The following is a 20287-nucleotide window of genomic DNA, read 5'->3' on the forward strand; positions in this document are numbered from 1 at the left end:
TGTATGCATAGAGGAGAGGAAGGGCAGATAACTCAATAGGCATGGACCTAAGACTCCAGGCAATTAATTACAAAAAGAAAAGGACAATGTTTCGTTTAAATACACAAAGGAAAGATTGAAATATAAAAATATATAATGTAATCTAAACTTAAAATATATTGTAGACTATAGGGTTCCTCAGAGAAACTCCTAGACTAAGAGGAGGCCAGAAAAGAATTTCTATGGGAAACAAGCCAGTTCATAAGTTATAACAGAGGAAAGGGAAGGACGGACATTGTTGGTTCACAATGGAAGGAGTTGAACAGAACTGTAGGGTGTTCAGTTTTCAAGCCAGACTAATGTGAAATGACAATGACAGTTGGCAGAGTATCTCTTGGCCAGTTCTCTTGTCACTCTAGAGACATGTGTCTAGAAAACAAGGGAGTAGAAAGATATTAATGAGCAGGGAGGTGGTGCAAAGGTTAACCAGGATTAAGTGCAAACTAACTCCCTGTATTCTCTTGCTCTGTACTACTACGTCCTCCATTTCGCACACATAGAGTCACACTATACTGGCAATAAAGGTGAGTAAGAAGAGCCTGGCTCAGTGGCTTTGTCATAAAATGTATGTAATCTGGGAAAATAAACAAAGGCATGAGACAGACTCTGAAGCTCCTCTTCAAATCAGTATTTTCAAGTGTCAAAAACATTTGTCATTCATTTCTCCTCTTTACTACACGAGAGGTGTTCACTTATTTAACAAACTCGTTTTGTTTTCTCGGATCTTTCTGTTTGTTATTTTGCCCTAGTATATTTAGCGTCTATTAGCAAAAATAAGCAACATTCAAAGGATTGTGAATAGTGGGGGGGTGCAGAGAGAGGTGTACTGCAATTAACAGCTACCCCACTCCATCCTAAAAGCATCTTATCAGAAGCGAATTAAACGGAATATTCCAGAAGGGTTGCAAAACTACTTGCATCACCACCCAGATTTGCATTAAGTGTTACTCGGGTATTTGTACCCCAGTATTTGCCCAGTTCGACTGTACCTTCCCAGATATTGTTCTTTTTCTCTAAAGTTGTCCAATCCTGGTCCGCAACAACAGCAACAGCATTAGCTGAAGGTATGGAAACCTTGAAGTTGACATTCGCCATCTTCTTTTCAGCATAAGGGCCGAGCACCAGAGGATCCCACATGTAGCAACCTTCTTTCCACTGTGCGTATTGCTTGGGGAAAGGATAGGGTTGTTTTACAATAGCAGGAACATATACCAAGTAGTTGTAAATACCTGGCAGTTGCTGGCTTGTATCTCGACATGGCAAAGCATAGAGCTGAAGCTTGTAGAAACCAGTTTTGGACAAAAGTACCATAAAGCTAACAGTAGCACCTTCGGACTGGGTAAAGACACACTCAGCGTATTCCTTATTCTCCTCCACAGAGATCAAATTAGCTGTAACTCTCATTGGTTCAGCAGTAGCTAATTTAATTTCAACAAAGTTGCCTTCTAACTTAATTAGTTTATTTGGATGAGTTATTGCACGAAGGCCAAATTCCTCAAATTTCTGTTGGGGACCGAGGTAACCAGGGGGGAGCTTGGGTAGTTGAAGAGCTTTGACGTCTTCATTGCAGACAATTAGGTATTGTGCAATATGATAGAGGGTCATACCTTCTAAAGCAGGATCATTAGCATAGATCTCTAGACCATATTCACCTCGTCCAGGTAAAGAGATTTTAAAGTAAGCTGTGCGCCCAACTATTTGGTCAATAATGTAACCCTCTAGATCATCATCGCTGTGGTGGTTAGATTTTAACTTAGCCATAAACTGTCTATTCTGTTCTGGCATGCGAATTTGTAGTTCAGCCTTTCCGTCTCGTGAAAGTACACTGGCTGTCTGTTGGAAAGTTGAGAGGCCATATTTCTGGAAAGCTGCGCCAGTACCCCATGTGAGATAACTGCAAGGTGGGAAGGGTGTAGGTTCTGGTGATGATACAGATTCTTGAATGATTTTGTATTCGCACACCTGGGAATAAACGTTGTCTTTGTTCTCTGGAGTGTCTTCCTTAGCATATATGTACAACACATATGAACCAGTAACAGGCAGGCGAAGGCGGAAAGATGCGATGCCATTGCTGCTCTCCTGCATCCCGTAACGATTAATCTTGATGCCTTTGTACTCTTCTCTACCGTCTTCAAACTGGATGCTGAAGTTGAAGGCCAGGGGTCGTCGTTGGTGAGGGTAGGTGAGGCGAATGTTCAGTTCACCACGTGCATTAATAACGGCTGTGGTGTTACTGATAAATTCCAGTTCATACTTGAAGAACTGAGGCTTCATGTGTGGTTGATTCTCAAATTCTTCCAAACTAACAGGTTGTTCTAGCAGCTGCCACTTAGGGTCGTCAGGGAAATGAGTAAACTTGAGTTGATGCGGATTAGTCAAAAAGAAATACTCGTCCAACGAATATAGGAAATCCTCTTCATCATTCTGAGTACTCGATTGTTTGCCGATTATGCGCCGCGCTGCCCAGTGACAGTCTATGAGGCACCAGTGGCCGTAGATGTAGACTGCATTCCACGAGTGCTGGTTGCTGCCTCGAGTAAACTTCTGGCCAGGACGATAGTCGGCTCCCTTGGCAAACCCACTGATAATTTGGCTATGGACACCAGCGTACCTGTTGGAGTAGATAGAGAGATACGGAGATAATAGAGAGAAATACATGGTGGGAAGACATTCTGCAAAAGAGATGATGGAGAGAGGGAAAGAGAGAGGTTATGGAGAGAAAAAGACAGAGAGGGTAAGAGATCATGTAATAATTATAGCAGAAAAAGAAGTAGGAAGTCCTTGAGACAGTATTATATCTTTGCAAAAAATAAATAGAAATGGTTTTTCTGATAATTAGATATTATCAGAAAAGCCATTTCCATTCATTTTTTTCATAACGATAGATATATGGAGAGAGATGATATAAAAAATATACAACATAGTAGTTACCTGCAGAGGATATCAAAGACCATAGCATATGTGGTCCTGCCTGTCTTCAGGCCCATAAGGATCTCCTCAGGACTGTTTGGTTCAACATGTTGAAAGGTGAATGCACTCAGGTCTTTGGAGGCCAACCAACGGAACACGATTCTGTTGAGAAACAACACTGTTAGTAGTGAAGCAATGTGGAATTACTGATGTAGAAGTGTAGTGTCAATGTAGAAATTGTAGGAGTGACTAAGTTGCTCCATTCAATGGCCAGCAAGGGTATAAACAGAATGTCTAGGCCCAGCCATCTCGCTATATGAGCTGACCAGTGAACTTCCATACAGTTACTTGACTTGTTAGAAATAACAGCCAAATATCACTTATACCACCGAACCATCTTGGAAAGGGATGGACACATTGGATAATGTACTCCTCAATACACAATGCCTGAGAGAAGTACAGAGCGGTCACACCTGATATACCTTTGATTATATGTTTGTTGAATCAAGATTGATTTGAGGCTAGACAAGAACAATCACTGGCTTGAACACGAAGGAATAACAGAGGGGATGAAGCAGATCATCAGATATGCACAATGGGAAAGCAGAAGTGTGTGTGTGTGTGTGTGTAGGAGTTGGTGTGAGAGAGGGATCTGTATGCAAGGAGTACTAAAATTGCTTAATGACTGAAAAGGCAGTTTGGCAGTGTAGGTGGGTGTGTGTGTTGGTCAACAGACTCTGTAGTCTAGATCAATGTATAAAGATTTGAAGTTGCAATATAGGGAGGCAAGTTTAGGGACAGAAAAGGGTCTGACTTACCTGACTTTTTCTAACTCATTGGTAATGTTCTTGCTGAATATCATATCCCAGACAAGGTCTTTGAAGCTGTCGTGGGTGCTCTTGGACACCTGTTTTGGAAGCAAAGCGACACGTTAGCATGGCATTAAATGGCTCAATCCTGCCAGGTGGTAGTGGGTGGCATGGAACTGTTTGCATGAATGAAACTCTATAGGAAGTGTGCATGGGAGGTGGGAGAGGAGATGCAGAATAATTGAAAATAGAAAACAAGAGAGAGAGAGAGAGAGAGAAGCAAACAAATAGGAATGGGTAAGTAAAGATATATATCATCATCATCATCATCATCATCATCGTTTAACGTCCGCTTTCCATGCTAGCATGGGTTGGACGGTTCAACTGGGGTCTGGGAAGCCCGAAGGCTGCACCAGGCCAGTCAGATGTGGCAGTGTTTCTACAGCTGGATGCCCTTCCTAACGCCAACCACTCCGAGAGTGTAGTGGGTGATTTTATGTGCCACCGACACAGGTGCCAGACGAGGCTGGCAGACGGCCACGCTCGGATGGTGTTTTTTATGTGCCACCGACACAGGTGCCAGACGAGGCTGGCAGACGGCCACGCTCGGATGGTGTTTTTTTATGTGCCACCGACACAGGTGCCAGACGAGGCTGGCAGATATATATATATATAGAGAGAGAGAGAGACAGAGCAATCAGTAAGGAGAAATTTAAAGAGAGAGAAATAAAGAAAACACCAAAGGAAGAAATAGATAAAAAGAGGAAAAGAGTCAGACACAGAGAAAAGAAGAGAAACCTACATAGGAAGGGGGGGGCAGCGGTTGTAACAGATTTTTTAGTGAAATTGTTACATTATGGTCAATACTGATCATGACAACAACTACAACTGTTCTATATACAAAGAGTAAAAACAATTGAAACTGTGGCAAACAGTAATATAGGAGGAGACTTTGGCTTCAGAATTTACATCTATCTTTGCCTTGTGTCTGAGTGAAGTAATCTGAAGAGACAACCTACCAATGTTGGACAATGTCAGAAAAAGGGTTTTTAGGGTTAACCATCACAACATAAATTTTCAAGAATTGGTTAGCATTCAATTTTTATTGTGCAAATAAAGAAAAAAAAACAAAAAACCCTCGCCGGTCCATGTCAGTAACCACAGGAGTCCATACAAGAAGAAGTTCAGTTGGTGAGAAGAGAGAAATATGTAACAAATCTAAAATGCTTACAGACAACATCAGATCCTTCTGCCCCTGCAGCAGGAACTAAACTAATTCAACTCTCTTGAGTTTACCCTTTATGTTGTGTTTGATCGTAATTACATATTGATAATGGAAGCACTCCGTCGGTTATGACGATGAGGGTTCCGGTTGATCCGAATCAACGGAACAGCCTGCTCGTGAAATTAACGTGTAAGTGGCTGAGCACTCCACAGACACGTGTACCCTTAACGTAGTTCTCGGGGATATTCAGCGTGACACAGAGAGTGACAAGGCCGGCCCTTTGAAATACAGGTACAACAGAAACAGGAAGTAAGAGTGAGAGAAAGTTGTGGTGAAAGAGTACAGCAGGGATCACCACCATCCCCTGCCGGAGCCTCGTGGAGCTTTTAGGTGTTTTCGCTCAATAAACACTCACAACGCCCGGTCTGGGAATCGAAACTGCGATCCCACGACCGCGAGTCCGCTGCCCTAACCACTGGGCCATTGTGCCTCCACTCCACATATTGATAACAAGTTGTTTGACAACCATCACAAACTCATTATGGTTGGTTTAAGTTACCTCTATAATGCTGGTGGGCATCTTCACTGTCATCATCTCTCCTTACCAACATAAAGTTGTCATCATTGTCATCATCATCATTTAATGTCTGCCTTCCATGCTGGCATGGGTTGGATGGTAGGACAGGAGCTGGCCAGGCAGAAGACTGCACCAGATTTCTGTGGCTCTTTTGGCATGGTTTTTACTGCCAGATGCCCTTCCTAACACCAACCACCCTGCAGAGTGGATGCAGTGTTTTTTACGAGGCACCAACACAGGTGAGGTTAGTTCTGGCATGGTTTTTATCCAAACAATATTACATTGAAGACTTGAAATAAAACACTGCTGCTGTTGTTAACCCCATGTCAAATCTATGACCAATGTGTCCTTCATTTTCTAAAATGATATGATGTGATTTGATGGAATTTGGCTGTTATTTCCAGCATGCTGATACTTTCCCATCACATTTAATCCAGTTATAATAAGGCTCTTTGTCTCTTTGTTTACAGTCACTGTGATCTGAAGAAGTTTAAAAACATCTCAGTTGGTCAAGCTTATTCTTTTCTACATTAACTATACTCTCGGAGTGGTTGGCATTAGGAAGGGCATCCAGCTGTAGAAACACTGCCAGATCAGACTGGAGCCTGGTGCAGCCTTCTGGCTTCCCAGATCCCCGGTCGAACCGTCCAACCCATGCTGATGATGATGATGATGATGATGATGATGATGATTAACTCAGTCTCATTAGATCGATGTCTGCCATTATTTCTCTTATCTCTAAGTCATCTGAAATGTGTTGTTGTTAAGAAGTCTTCTGTTATCCCTGCAGTCTGTCAATTTCAACAGCTGATATTATCTACATCATTCTAGATCGTTATCTAATTTAACCAAGGTCTCTGAACTTGAAGGAATAACAGAGGGAATGAAGCAGAGCAATAGGTGGCAGTTATGTGAATAATCCGCAATGGAGAAGTCTGGGTAACCATTAAATCCAGGACTCCACTGTCCACAGCTCAGAACGATGTATGCACAAACCTTCAATGCCCTGCATCAATATCTGAGTGATATAAAGAAATGAACATTACAATAAACCAATAATAGAGATATATAGCAGTGAACATAATAACTACAGTCTGAAGGGAGTCAAGCTGGGGTTTGGCTGATTACAAGGTCACCTGCAGAGAGAAGAGAGTTAGAAGGGTTTTTTTCCTTGATGGACCATAGTTAACTCAGATAAAAGGGGATGAGATGAATTTTATTCAGACAGAGCAGAGTTGACTCGGATAAAAATGAATTAGATGGGTCTTATCTGTCTTCCCTAGATGGAGCATGGTTGCTGCAGATGGAATATATTTCTTTACTACCCACAAGGGGCTAAACACAGAGAGGACAAACAAGGACAGACAAAGGGATTAAGTCGATTACATCGACCCCAGTGCGTAACTGGTACTTAATTTATCGACCCCGAAAGGATGAAAGGCAAAGTCGACCTTGGCGGAATTTGAACTCAGAATGTAACAGCAGACGAAATACGGCTACGCTTTTCGCCCGGCGTGCTAATGTTTCTGCCAGCTCGCCGCCTTGGAATAGGTGAGCTGCAGATGGAATAGACTAGTTGTGACCCATTTGGATGGCAAGCCATCTCAGAGAAGGAACTAGATGGCAACTACTCGGATGACATGATCATTTTAGACAGAAGCAAGAAAGGAGGAGTTAGAAATGACTTACCTGGATGGCATGGTCATCAACAGATTTCAGCACTTTTTGATCCATTACTTCCAGGGATGGCTTTTGTGCTTGGCTGGATATTGGTGCTGGAGGTGGTGCAGCATTTGCGTCATCCACAGCTTCCAACTTGAAAGTAGTAGGAGGCAAAGGTGCAGCCTGCCCCTTTGCTCGCTTTTCGACAACAATTGGAGTCTCTGAAGCAGGGATGTTAAAGAAGTTAGCTCTTTGAGTGGGCTTGCTATAGAACTGGCCAGCCCCAGGTCGATAGGAGAGATGACCCTGTCCTTTGGAATGCGCCATTTGGCCAAAGAGTGGTTGTTGAGCAGTGTTTGGTAATGTACCGTAGAGAAACTGTTGCTGGAGCAGTTCAGGAGGAGGTGGTGGAAAGTTTTGGTCATTTATGTCCATGTTTTGCATGCCATCCGTCAACTGCAGAAGAAGCGGAAATATATATAATAACATCAGCAACTGTCAATAGTAAAATCAAATAACAGAATATTTAGTTCATCAATAATATTTCTTGATAAGGAATAAAGTTGTAAATAAAGTGAGTTAAATATCTTCTTATAGGCGCAGGAGTGGCTGTGTGGTAAGTAGCTTGCTAACCAACCACATGGTTACGGGTTCGGTCCCACTGCGTGGCATCTTGGGCAAGTGTCTTCTGCTATAGCCCTGGGCCGACCAATGCCTTGTGAGTGGATTTGGTAGACGGAAACTGAAAGAAGCCTGTTGTATATATGTATATATATATATATATATGTGTGTGTGTGTGTGTGATTGTGTGTCTGTGTTTGTCCCCTAGCATTGCTTGACAACCGATGCTGGTGTGTTTACGTCCCCGTCACTTAGCGGTTCGGCAAAAGAGACCGATAGAATAAGTACTGGGCTTACAAAAGAATAAGTCCCGGGGTCGATTTGCTCGACTAAAGGCGGTGCTCCAGCATGGCCGCAGTCAAATGACTGAAACAAGTAAAAGAGTAAAAAAAGAGAGTTATATGGCAAATCTGAAGTCTCTTCTGGAATATAAACTGTCATGGATGCTTTTATTTCATTGAGTAACAACTATTAATCTCACTTTTAGAGAAATCTTATCTGAAATATTTGTTTAAAATAATCAAAGCAAGTCTATAAATATGAAGAGTCCCGTGCAACATTTGTTAGCCTAAAAACAATGCCCTTATCTTTCTTATGAATACTGCCATAGATAATTGGATATATAAATGGATGGTTTACAGGGTCTTTAGTGCATCAGATGGATTGCCTTGCAGTAATCACTCCGGTTCACTATGCTTTGACAATCAAATACCACTGAGGTCAGTTTGACTTTTGTCCTCTTGGGATTGATAAATAACAGTCCTGTATTGGGGTCAATTATTCTCTTTCATTCACTCTTTCTTTTTATCTGACTTCCTTTCTTCTGGAACAAATTGGGTGTGGTCAGACCTGGAGAGGGATGAGCTCCACCAAATCTACAAAATACCCAAGACATACTCTATGTCCCAATGGTGTCCCTACAACTCCATCAAGGAACTGAGGGCTCAAGGCAAGGCATGTTGGATATATATGTGTGTGTGTGTGTGTGTATGTCATCATGTGTGTGTGAGAGTCTATTGAAAAATGTAACAAAAATAAATTACATACACACATCTGTATTTGGAAGTAAATATTCAGATGAATTTAAGTAAATGTACTCTCCTCCCTCATTCATTCTTTCTTTCTCCCTCCTCCTCTCTCTCTCACACATACACACAGCTGATGTTAAGAGTTGACAGGAACCATGTGTACCATTAAGTAGCTCTATTCTTACCCTGACCCCTTCCTTATGTTTTATTAGCCTTCTGTGGTAATGATGGTAGAAATGTTCCCCTTTCCTATGGGACAGCTGGCCGAGCAAAACAGCCAAGGCATTGTGTGTATGTTAGTGTCTGAATGTATGTATATGTACGTACAGGCAGCTATCTGCATTAAGATTTCAACTCTATAGGCTTTGCAGGTATATACAATCTGTTTTCACATTCAATAGCATTTTGCTCGGAAATTACATGCAAGAAAGTTGGCATAAATGATTGTGAAATGAGAACACATGAATGAGGAGTGTCAGATGCAGATATGTAAAATGTTTTCTCAGTTCAATGTGTGTACCAGACGATGAAAGAGGGTGATGAGTGGTGAGATGTGGAGAGATCTGTCCAGCTCCTATCGGTATTTAAAAACAGTTGTAAAAAGATGATGATGATGATGACAGTAATGTATATAAACAGAGACACATCTGCATAGATGCTTTAAGTTCATATCCTGGTACTCTTCTGTTTATTTCTTAATAATAATAATAATAATAATAATAATAATAATAATAATAATTATAACAACAACAACACCTGTTAGCAGGATAGGATCATTTGGCTGGACAAGGGAATGTCTGCAGTAGACTTGTATGAAATTCTTTAACTACCTTTTAACTTTATAAAAAGATTATGTGTGTGTGTCAGTGTGTGTGTGTGTGATGGTCACTCTAGACAGAATGAGTTAGATGGGTCTTATTTGTCTGGTGCATGGAGTGACAATGATCCACCCAGGTAAGTGTGCATGAGCAATTTTATGAATTTAAACGAGAGAAAGAATATGCAATACATGTAGTAGTAAACATTATTTGTGAACAGTTGAGAATCTGTTGCAGAGATATTCAGTTCAGTTTCACACTTCTGTGCAACCGGCTGAAAAAGTGGGTGTCTGTGTCTGTGTATGTACATATATATGTACATATATATATATATATATATATATATATATATATATCTGTGTGGATACAACAAAGATAAGACTGAAGAAAGTTTGTTCTATGATAAGTGCAGATACTGACAACACCTTGAGTAAAAGCAAAACAAATGTGAACAAATATACAAAACATGAACAACAACAACATAGAAATTTAGCAACAGAACATAATAATATAAAATACTGAAACAAAACAATGTTTAATGAACCTTAAAAAATACCTTTCTTGAAGCCATTGTTAATTTGGTCAACGAGAGATTTCTGTACACCTATGAGGTTTGGCACCTGTGTTGTTGCTCTTATTGTTGTTTAGCCCCCAGTCAGCTGTGAAGAAACCTATGATCAGCTGTGACCATCCCTTCTTTTCTTCAAGCACAAATGTATTTAGGACTATACTGTCCAATGTGACCTTCCTTCTTGTTTTGTTTTGTTTTGTTTTAGATGGTAGGATGCAGTCTGAGGGAGATTTGGCTGCTATTTGTAGCAGGTTGAATGACCATGTAGAAGTTCCCTTGTTGTAGAAGAGTTGTTGAAACTACAGGCGACGTTTACATTTTTGTTAAAACTGTATACGTGAGTAGAATGGGGCAAAACAGCGGAAGAATAAAGGAGGTTCTTATGAGATATTCGGTCAATTGATGAAGTAAAAATAAATGGAAATAAAATTTTCTACATTTACAGTTCTTAGCAAAGTGTTTGCGTGTTTGTTTGTGGGTGTGTGTGTGTTTATGAAAATATAAAACAGCAAAACTTAACAATAATAAATTTTCCCCTCTTCCTTCACATTCCTGGAATGCACAACTCTTTCCTTTCCGGTCCTCAGCCACGAGGCTCTCAGCACATCTGTAAATAATTTCAGGCACAATAAACCAACTGTCAAAATCTCTGTCGTCCTCCTTTTCCTTTGAGTGTTTTGTGACGAAGGAAGAAGTCAGCTCTTTTTCCAACTAGTATTCTCTACTATGCAGTCAGTCCTACCTCAAGTGGGGGTGGTCCTCTGTTTCCTTCCTGCTGATGTAACTCTTAATAATAGGCTCCTTATAACTTTTTCCTCGAGTGATCCTTGTAATACAGCCTACAGTGTGGCATCAATAAAACAGGGATTTGGTTGCTATTTCTAACGAGTTGCAGTAATCTAAAATCACTTGTATTTTGCAGTATGGGTGAGTCACTAAAATACCCAGTCCAGTGTTTTTAACCAAATAACCTAGATTTGCTTGTATTTTGCTTTCTCTAAAATGTTCACAGGTGCCTTTTTCACTAACGATTACCCTATAATTTTCTTCTTTTGCAGTGTTTGTCATAAAGATACCAATAATATTCCTTGTCTTATTTTCTTGGTAACACTTCCTTTTGTTCACATACTTCACAGTGGATATTGGTTGCACAATTTTTTGAGTTCCCTGAATTTGTTCTTCACATTTATATACGTATATACATACAAATACATACACATATATATACATACAAAAAACACACCTTCTTTACAGTGAAGTTGTTGCTATTTTAAATGGTTTCCTCTCTCTGCAACAATCCCTCCTCCGTCCAAATGACCACTCGCTGAAAGCACCCCCAACCAAATTCTAGTCTTCAACAAACATTTAACTAGAGAATTTAGTTTTCCACAAGGAGAACATTTGCGAGTACATACAACAGTTTGTGTGTGTGTGTGCATGAAGGGCTCTGGCTGGTGGAGGGCAACAGAGAGAGAAAATGCGCAACTATCACCTTAGAAGTACCTGACTCTGGCGCGTGCCCATGGCCAGACAAACCGTGTCAGCTGCTGTCCCTGGAGAATCATCTTCAGGCTTAAACAAGTTGACTTTTATTTAATATGCCATCAACTGTGTGGGTGTGTGGGTGTGTCTTGCTTCATTTGTCTTGCATGAGTGTGTGTGTGTGAGAGAGAGAGAAAGGGAGAGAGAGGGAGTGAGAGAAAGAGAGAGAGAGAAAGATAGACAGAGAGAAATATAAAGGAAGATAGGGAGAGAGAGAGAGAGAGAGCTTAACTACTGCATACAAATAAATATTTAAAAACAAATCAACTTCCAATACCACTTACTGCACCTGCACCACCACCACCACCACCACCACCATAATTAACATAACCAAGAGCATCACCACTAATGCCATACCAAACCCACAACCACCTCCCTTAGTGAAGACCAGCAGTGCTCTTACTACCACCACCACCACAATAGCCAAGTCCACCAACCATCACTCTCAGATGCCACAAACTCCAGTAGTTTTACTTCCCTCCAAATTGGTAATTGTGTAGTTTTATTTATTTCCTTCCTCTCAGCCGCAAATAACATCTCCCCTTCCTCACACCTCCATCACAACTTATTCCTCTCTTAAACTGTGATAATGTCATAGCGAAAGATGGAGCCTGGGCCGCGAGGGGGGGGAGAGCAGAGCAGAGGGGGGAAGGTGTTTTGTTCTTTTACCAGGTTCCAACCTCTGGGTTGTGGGACAAGATGGACAGAAGGAGGGAAGGAAGGAGAGAGAAGGGAGGAGAGAGATAAAAGAAAGATGCAGGGAATGGATGAACACACACACACACACACATTCAGACACTGATGCATGCATTCCCTGCCATGCATACACACACAGACACACACACACCATTATTGTTGACAAACTAAATTTCTTCCTATCAGTTTGTACTCACCACCACCACCACCACCACCATAGTATTAATTAGAGAGAGAGAGAGAGAGAGAGAGAAAGAGCGAGGAAGGGATGGGTAGAGGGGTCAGAAACCATCATCGACAGTCTCCAGTTATTTAAATTAATCAACCACAAGTTAACATCGCCATCACCACCATCATTTAAATAATATATCACAAGTTAAGAAAGAGAGGAGAAAATAAAGTCATACAGAATGAGTCACTCTATTTAAAGTCAAAGTGTCCACCCTGAAACCACCCATATTTCAAACCCAATCACACACACACACACACAATTTTTATATAATCCCATTACAATACTAATAAAATAAACCTACTTCCAGCCTACCCCCAAGTAACAATAACAACAACAAGGGACAAATGGTATAATTTTTAGCAGTTGTCCTCTTTAGTAATCTACCCACATTTCACCCTGATTCACCAATTCATAGCGTCACCTCCCTACAACACTGATGGTAACGACATAGAATCATCTCTCTCTCTCTCTCTCTCTCTCCCTTCCTCTCATTTTTAATGTATGTCTGTCTGATTGTGGCAACTGCTTGTTGGTCAACATGGGTCCCCTCTCTCACTTAAGCTTTCCACCACCAGGCAGCTGCTGCTACCAAAAGCTACAGAGTGAGACCGCTATGTGGTCACACGACGTGCTAAAAACAACAGCCCAAACTCCTTCAAATCACACTTTTCTTCTCCGGAAAAGAACATGTTACATGGTGCAGTGTTGGGTTCCCTGCTTGAGGCTGGAATGCCTCTGATCTTTAGCTAGGTTGACTGAAATTGATCTGGGACTAGACAACAGCCACCACCATCACCATTACCATCTCGTTTCTGTAGGTGCAATGAGTAGGACAGAGTTTAGCTATTTAGAATATGTAGGGAACTAGAAGCAGACAGGCCATTAGACAAATCAACAGACAGATCAATAGATACTCAAACAGAGAAGAAAAATGTAGGACGTGTGTGTGAGTGTATGAGCATGCATGTTAAAACCTTCAAGGCCACTCCAAATGCTAGGTTTCACAATCTTCATATCTTATCATGATCTCTCTCTCTCTCTCTTTCACACATACCTACAGTGCAAACCAGTAGTTTTGTTCTATGGACATAGGTATAGCTCTTGTGCTCAACAAATTGGCATTTGCTGCCACATGATTTCATGATTGATCTCACTGCACGGCACCATGGGCGTGTGTTTCTGCCACACTGCTAGGTTGGCCAATACGTCAAGAATTTAGAAGATGGAAATTGTGTAGAAGTCTGTCCCTTCTTTCTACCCAACTACCACTTTTGTTCCCCGCCTCATATAAATATATAAATATATATGTGGAGGCGCAATGGCCCAGTGGTTAGGGCAGCGGATTCGCGGTCATAGGATCGCGGTTTCGATTCCCAGGCCGGGCGTTGTGAGTGTTTATTGAGCGAAATCACCTAAAGCTCCACGAGGCTCCGGCAGGGGATGGTGGTGATCCCTGCTGTGCTCTTTCACCACAACTTTCTCTCACTCTTACTTCCTGTTTCTGTTGTACCTGTATTTCAAAGGGCCGGCCTTGTCACTCTCTGTGTCACGCTGAATATCCCCGAGAACTACGTTAAGGGTACACGTGTCTGTGGAGTGCTCAGCCACTTACACGTTAATTTCATGAGCAGGCTGTTCCGTTGATTCGGATCAACCGGAACCCTCGTCGTCGTAACCGATGGAGTGCTTCCATCCCATCCATAAATATATATATATATATATATATATATATATATATATATATATATATAGAGAGAGAGAGATATTTACAGGTTGGGCAAAAAATCACACACAAAATAAGTTCAATACACTCGGAAATTGACAAAGACATACTTTAGTTTTTCTAAAATTGAATAAAATAATAATAATAATAATAATGAGATAAATAAAATGTCAACTCTTTTGGTGCATGACTTTTGGCCCACCATGTGTGTGTGTGTGTGTATATTCATTTGTTTTACTATGTTAGCAAGAGTTAGAGGAGTATATATTCTTTTCTACTCTAGGAACAAGGCCTGAAATTTTGGGGGAGGAGGAGGACAATTGATTAGAGCAACCCCAGTATGCAACTGGTACTTAGTGCAGAATATAAACCATTCAGCCAAATGCTTACACACACACAGAGTTGCATATAGTGTGGTGATGCAGAATGGTTATGAGTACAGCACAGTGAAGCATACACATGATGATATACACTCCAACACCACAAGTTATCTCATCTGTTCCTGCCACACCAACATACTGATCTCTAACACAGGTTTCAGATCGCACAGTTTATGAGAAGGAAGGGGTATACTCGTGATTATATCAACACCAGCACTAGAATGATTCTTTCTTTTCTCAGCCTCAGAAGGACGAAAAGCTCTTCCCCACCCACAAAAAACAAGCAAAACAAATTAAAAACAATAACCTCCCTATGCAAGATTTGAACCCAGGCATTTGGCAACATGTTAATATAAGGCATTTTATCTGTCATCCTACCAACTTAATAACAATAATAATGGCAACAAGAGAACTCAGAGAGTGCAAACCTCCACCAAGGCAACACCAACGTTCTCTCAATGATGAACTGGAGATGATTTTTAAAATGAGAATATCTGAAATAAACTTGACTGCTCTCACAAATGAGAATGAACCCAACCGGTCTCAAAAATTAAGTAAAAAAAAAACTGGAAAAATAATCCAGAATCCTTGTCTGGTACCGGATCAATCCCAAAGTCTAATCAGTTTGTGCCAGTCACAAGGCTAAACATCCCTGAAAGCTTCATCTGAATTCATCCACCGGTTCTTGAGATATCTTGTCCATGGACAAACAAGCAAACACGACTGAAAACAATACTTCTGCCTTCAAGGTGGAGGTAATAATGATTTTTAATGCAGGCACAAGGAGGGAAACAGTTGATTATATGAACCTTGGTACCATTTGAACTCAGAACATAGAGCTACATCATATATCATTGAAAACTTTCCCTAACATGCTAATGCTAACTATGTAATAATAATGGTTTCTTTGTTACAAGGCCAGCAATTTCCAGGAAGGGATAAGTCAATTACATTGCCCCCAGTGTCTAACAGGTACTTATTTTATTGACCCTGAGAAGATGAAAGGCAAAGTTGACCTTGGCAGAATCTGAACTCAGAAGGTAAAGACAGACAAAATGTTGCTAAGCATTTTGCCTGGTGTGCTAACGATTGTGCCAGTTCTCTGCCCCCCCACCATGCAGTCATATTAATAGCTACAGTTTCATAAAGCCACATACTATTTCTTTTATAGTCCACTTAATCAAACGGCAGTGCTTCACTGGCACATATTTTATTGATCCCAGGAAGTGTGAAGTGAACCACAATAAGATTTGAACTCAGAAAATAGAGACACAACTAAATATTAGAAGGTACAGACATTCCTTTCAAGTGTTGGGCCTCACGGAGGCAATGGCCGAGACCTTTGGTATTATGTCAAGCTTGAGAAGAAGACTCATTAAGCTGAGTGAAATTGCAGTCATGATAGACACTGGTATCATGCAAATGGCACCTGTGCCAGTGGCACATAAAAGCACCCATTACACTCTCTGGTTGGTGTTAGGAAGGGCATCCAGCCATAGAAATCCATGCGAAATCAGATTGGTCCTGGCACAGCCTTGGTTAAACCATCCAACCCATGCCAGCATGGACAATGGACATTAAGTGGTGATGATGATGATGATACCTCCATATTACAAAAGTGTTATGTTCCTGAAATAATGAGAAATTTTTTACAACACAAACCCTATTTTCTTATTGACTTCTAAGTTATGTAACATGGAAGACAATGGAATAAAAAGCTTTGTGTCATGCGTAATGCGGGGGATGTCTGTATTTTGTCTAACATTCTATCACTCAGACATGGCAATTGTTTGAAAGTCATTGGTACTGTGCTTACTGTGTCAAATATAATAACTTTAGCTTGCATGTGTGTGTGTGTGTGTGTGTGGTGAGAAGAGAAGAGTTGAAGTTATCAGAGATGTGATGGCGGCGGTGAGGGATGAAACTTGCGTTTGTTTCTTCAGTAATTACTTCCAACTCACCACATGACCAACAAATACACAATCCAATGAAGGTACCTGTAGGTAGCCAGTCACCTGACTCGGTAGAAACAGCAGCAGAAGGCAGCGAGCTGGCAGAAATGTTGGCACGCCGGACGAAATGCTTAGCGGTATTTCGGCTGCTGCTACGTTCTGGGTTCAAATTCTGCCAAGGTCGACTTTCGGCGTCGATAAATTAAGTACCAGATATGCACTGAGGCGCATATACATACACACACACATACATACATAATATAATATATATATATATAAGGCGGCGAGCTGGCAGAATTGTTAGCATGCCGGGCGAAATGCTTAGCGGTATTTCATCTGAGCTACGTTCTGAGTTCAAATTCCGCCGAGGTCTACTTTGCCATCCTTTCGGGGTCGATAAATTAAGTACCAGATACGCACTGGGGTCGTTATAATTGACTTAATCCATTTGTCTGTCCTTGTTTGTCCCCTCTGTGTGTAGCCCCTTGTGGGCAGTAAAGAAATAAGAAACAGCAGCCAATTCTTTCTCAAATCACAATGTACTGTTTTACAAAAAAGTGTACATTAAATTACATAGTCCTAGATGCACTATGACTAAGAAACAAGAAAAAGATAGGAGGATTATGGTTTTCATTATTTTGATTATATAGGCCTGACTGATCACAGGTGCCACTTTGACTAAAGACCCCTTGGGTTAAAAAAGTGGAAATGTTGTCAACACAATCCAATGAGGGATCCTCCATGTGGTTGCTTGACATGCTAGAAATAGCACCCACATTCCCTAAAATCACACCCTACAGTCTGAAATTAGTTAGATATTAGGTAACCGTGTCAAAGATAGATATACACTATTTATGGAATGCCTTTGCATATAGGTCTACTCTACTGGGGCTATCCTAGGCCCCAAACCCCTCCAAAAAAAAAACAACAAAACAAAATAACAAAAAAAAAACCCCAAAAAGCAATACAACCAACAACAACAAAAAATAGCAACTAAATTGCCCTCTGAATCATGCTGTATTTTCAAGAACTAGTCAAGTACTGGCTTTGACTGATATTTGTAGAGTACATCTTAGATGTGGAGGAATTCTAGAATGAAAGCCATTCCATAATACATTTAGATGGATTCCTCTTGGAATATTCTTTATCTTTCCTTCTTTCCCTTTTTCCTCTTATTCTCATCAATGTGAGTGTTCCGGGCTGATGGTCAACGCACCAATCCCAACCAAGTCTCATAGACAGTATGAGACTTCATGGCATCATTGAGCAAAGAGAGGAATTTGGAGAATGTTATGTGACACAGAGACATAGTGCTATGTGATACAGGGGCTGGGCAGTCACAAAATACAGTCGTCATCACTGTCATCATTTCTGTTATGTTGATGATGATGATGATGATAATGTTAAACATGGGGGGGGGGTCATTAATGCGTCTGGTGATGATGGTGATGGTGGTTGTGGTGATGGTGGTGGTATTGCTGCTGATGATGATAATGTTATACATGAGGGCAGTGGCAAGTGTGATGGTGATGATGGTGGTATTGGTGATGATGATGATGGTGGAGGTGGTGAATGATGTCCATGGACACTGAACCCTTCCCACCAAATATTCCACATATTTCACTTGAGATGGTGACAACAACAACAACAACATTTCAAATAAAAGGAAAAGCAAAAGGAACAAAACTAAAAAAAAAACAAAAAAAAAACCCTGAAGTATTTATTTTTGTTTTAGTTTCCATGGCAACAGCTCTCCATGTGGAGGTGGTTGCGGGGGTGGTGGTGGTGGTGTTAACAGGAGGAGTGGGGAGGAATATAAACTAGCTAAAGATTAAGTTTGAATGTTGGTTCCACTGAACATGTGACCCACTCCCACCTCACCCAGTCATGCTAACACTTAACATAGAGATGGTTGCTGTTGGTGTTTAGCCACAGGTCAGCCGTGATTGATTAGGCCTATGATGGATGGTATTTTATCTGTGACCATATATATACATATATACTTTACTCGTTTACTTGTTTCAGTCATTTGACTGCGGCCATGCTGGAGCACCGCCTTTAATCGAGCAAATCGACCCCGGGACTTATTCTTTGTAAGCCCAGTACTTATTCTATCGGTCTCTTTTGCCGAACCGCTAAGTGACGGGGACGTAAACACACCAGCATCGGTTGTTAAGCAATGCTAGAGGGACAAACACAGACACACAAACATATACACACACATGCACATATATATATATATATATATATATACATATATACGACAGGCTTCTTTCAGTTTCCATCTACCAAATCCACTCACAAATCATTGGTCGGCCCGAGGCTATAGCAGAAGACACTTGCCCAAGGTGCCACGCAGTGGGACTGAACCCGGAAGCATGTGGTTGGTTAGCCAGCTACTTACCACACAGCCACTCCTGCGCCTATATATATATATATATGATGATGATGATGTTTTTTGTATCCTTCGTTCTTGAACAGAATTTTACTGACCCCAAAAGAATGAAAAGCAAAGTGGATCTTGGTAGAATTTGAACTCAGAACACACAGACGAATTAAATGCTGCAAAGCATTTTGCCCGCCATGCTAACAATTCTGCCAGCTTGCCACCTTGATAATAATAATAATAATAATAATAATAATAATAATAATAATAATAATAATAATAAAGGCTTCTGAGTTGGGCACAATACCAGCGATTTTGAAGGGAGTTGAAACCATCAAGCCCAATAGATAACTGGTACTTATTTTACTGACCCTGGGATTTGAACTCAGAATGTAAAGAGTTAGAACCAACACTGCAAAGCATATTCTTCTTTCCACTGCTCTAGCAATTCTGCCAATCAACTGCTCTGACAAATGGTGATGATGATAACTAGCAACTATAGTAAAGCAGGAGTGATGATTGTAATGGGTGTTGCAAAGGTCCCAGAGTACAATATCTGTTAAGGAGAATTTCAAACAATTACAAGAGGCCATCAAGCAAACCATCCAGCAATAAACAACCATTGTGTTTCCTAAGCAAACTTGTGTAAAGGGTGAGGGAAGAATAGAAGAAGTGATTAGAAATATCGTACATTAAACTCTTGAAACTCTTCTTCCCCCACAGCCATCCCCATATCCTCTTCCTCCTCCTCCTTCTCTGCCATCATCATCATCATCATACCTCCACCCATCACTTATATACATTAAAGTTATTTTCTGCTCTCTTGCAGACTTGTTCTAGTGTAGGGGTTTCATATTGTAAGAGCACCAAACGTATGTGTGTCTGTGTATATAAATCTGTATGTATTTTTGTGTATGTGTGAGCACACATATCAGTAGAGTGTGCATGAAATTAGTGACACTGGTATCATTTTACACACAAACATATCCACTCAATGAGCAATTTGATATCACACACATAAAAATAAACTTGTGTAATTAAAAGCTGTGTACATAACCACACACACACACACACAAATGTATGTAGACAGATACAACAATATCAGGTATCAATATT

At 40.8% G+C, this 20287-nt stretch overlaps 1 protein-coding gene across 1 annotated transcript in view; it reads right to left on the reverse strand.

Annotated features, from left to right (window-relative positions):
* LOC115218879 overlaps positions 1–20287 on the reverse strand; it is an 87894-nt gene that overhangs the window by 1249 nt on the left and 66358 nt on the right. The window contains exons 8-11 of the mRNA XM_029788863.2: positions 7250–7678; positions 3768–3856; positions 2971–3111; positions 1–2650 (exon numbers count right to left, since the gene is read on the reverse strand). The exon at positions 1–2650 is cut by the window's left edge and continues 1249 nt beyond it. Coding sequence (XP_029644723.1) covers positions 919–2650; positions 2971–3111; positions 3768–3856; positions 7250–7678 — 2391 coding nt within the window. The 3' untranslated portion in view covers positions 1–918. The remainder of the gene's footprint in view (positions 2651–2970; positions 3112–3767; positions 3857–7249; positions 7679–20287) is intronic.

This window comes from Octopus sinensis, linkage group LG14, assembly GCF_006345805.1.
Source record: "Octopus sinensis linkage group LG14, ASM634580v1, whole genome shotgun sequence".
Taxonomy (NCBI): domain Eukaryota; kingdom Metazoa; phylum Mollusca; class Cephalopoda; order Octopoda; family Octopodidae; genus Octopus; species Octopus sinensis.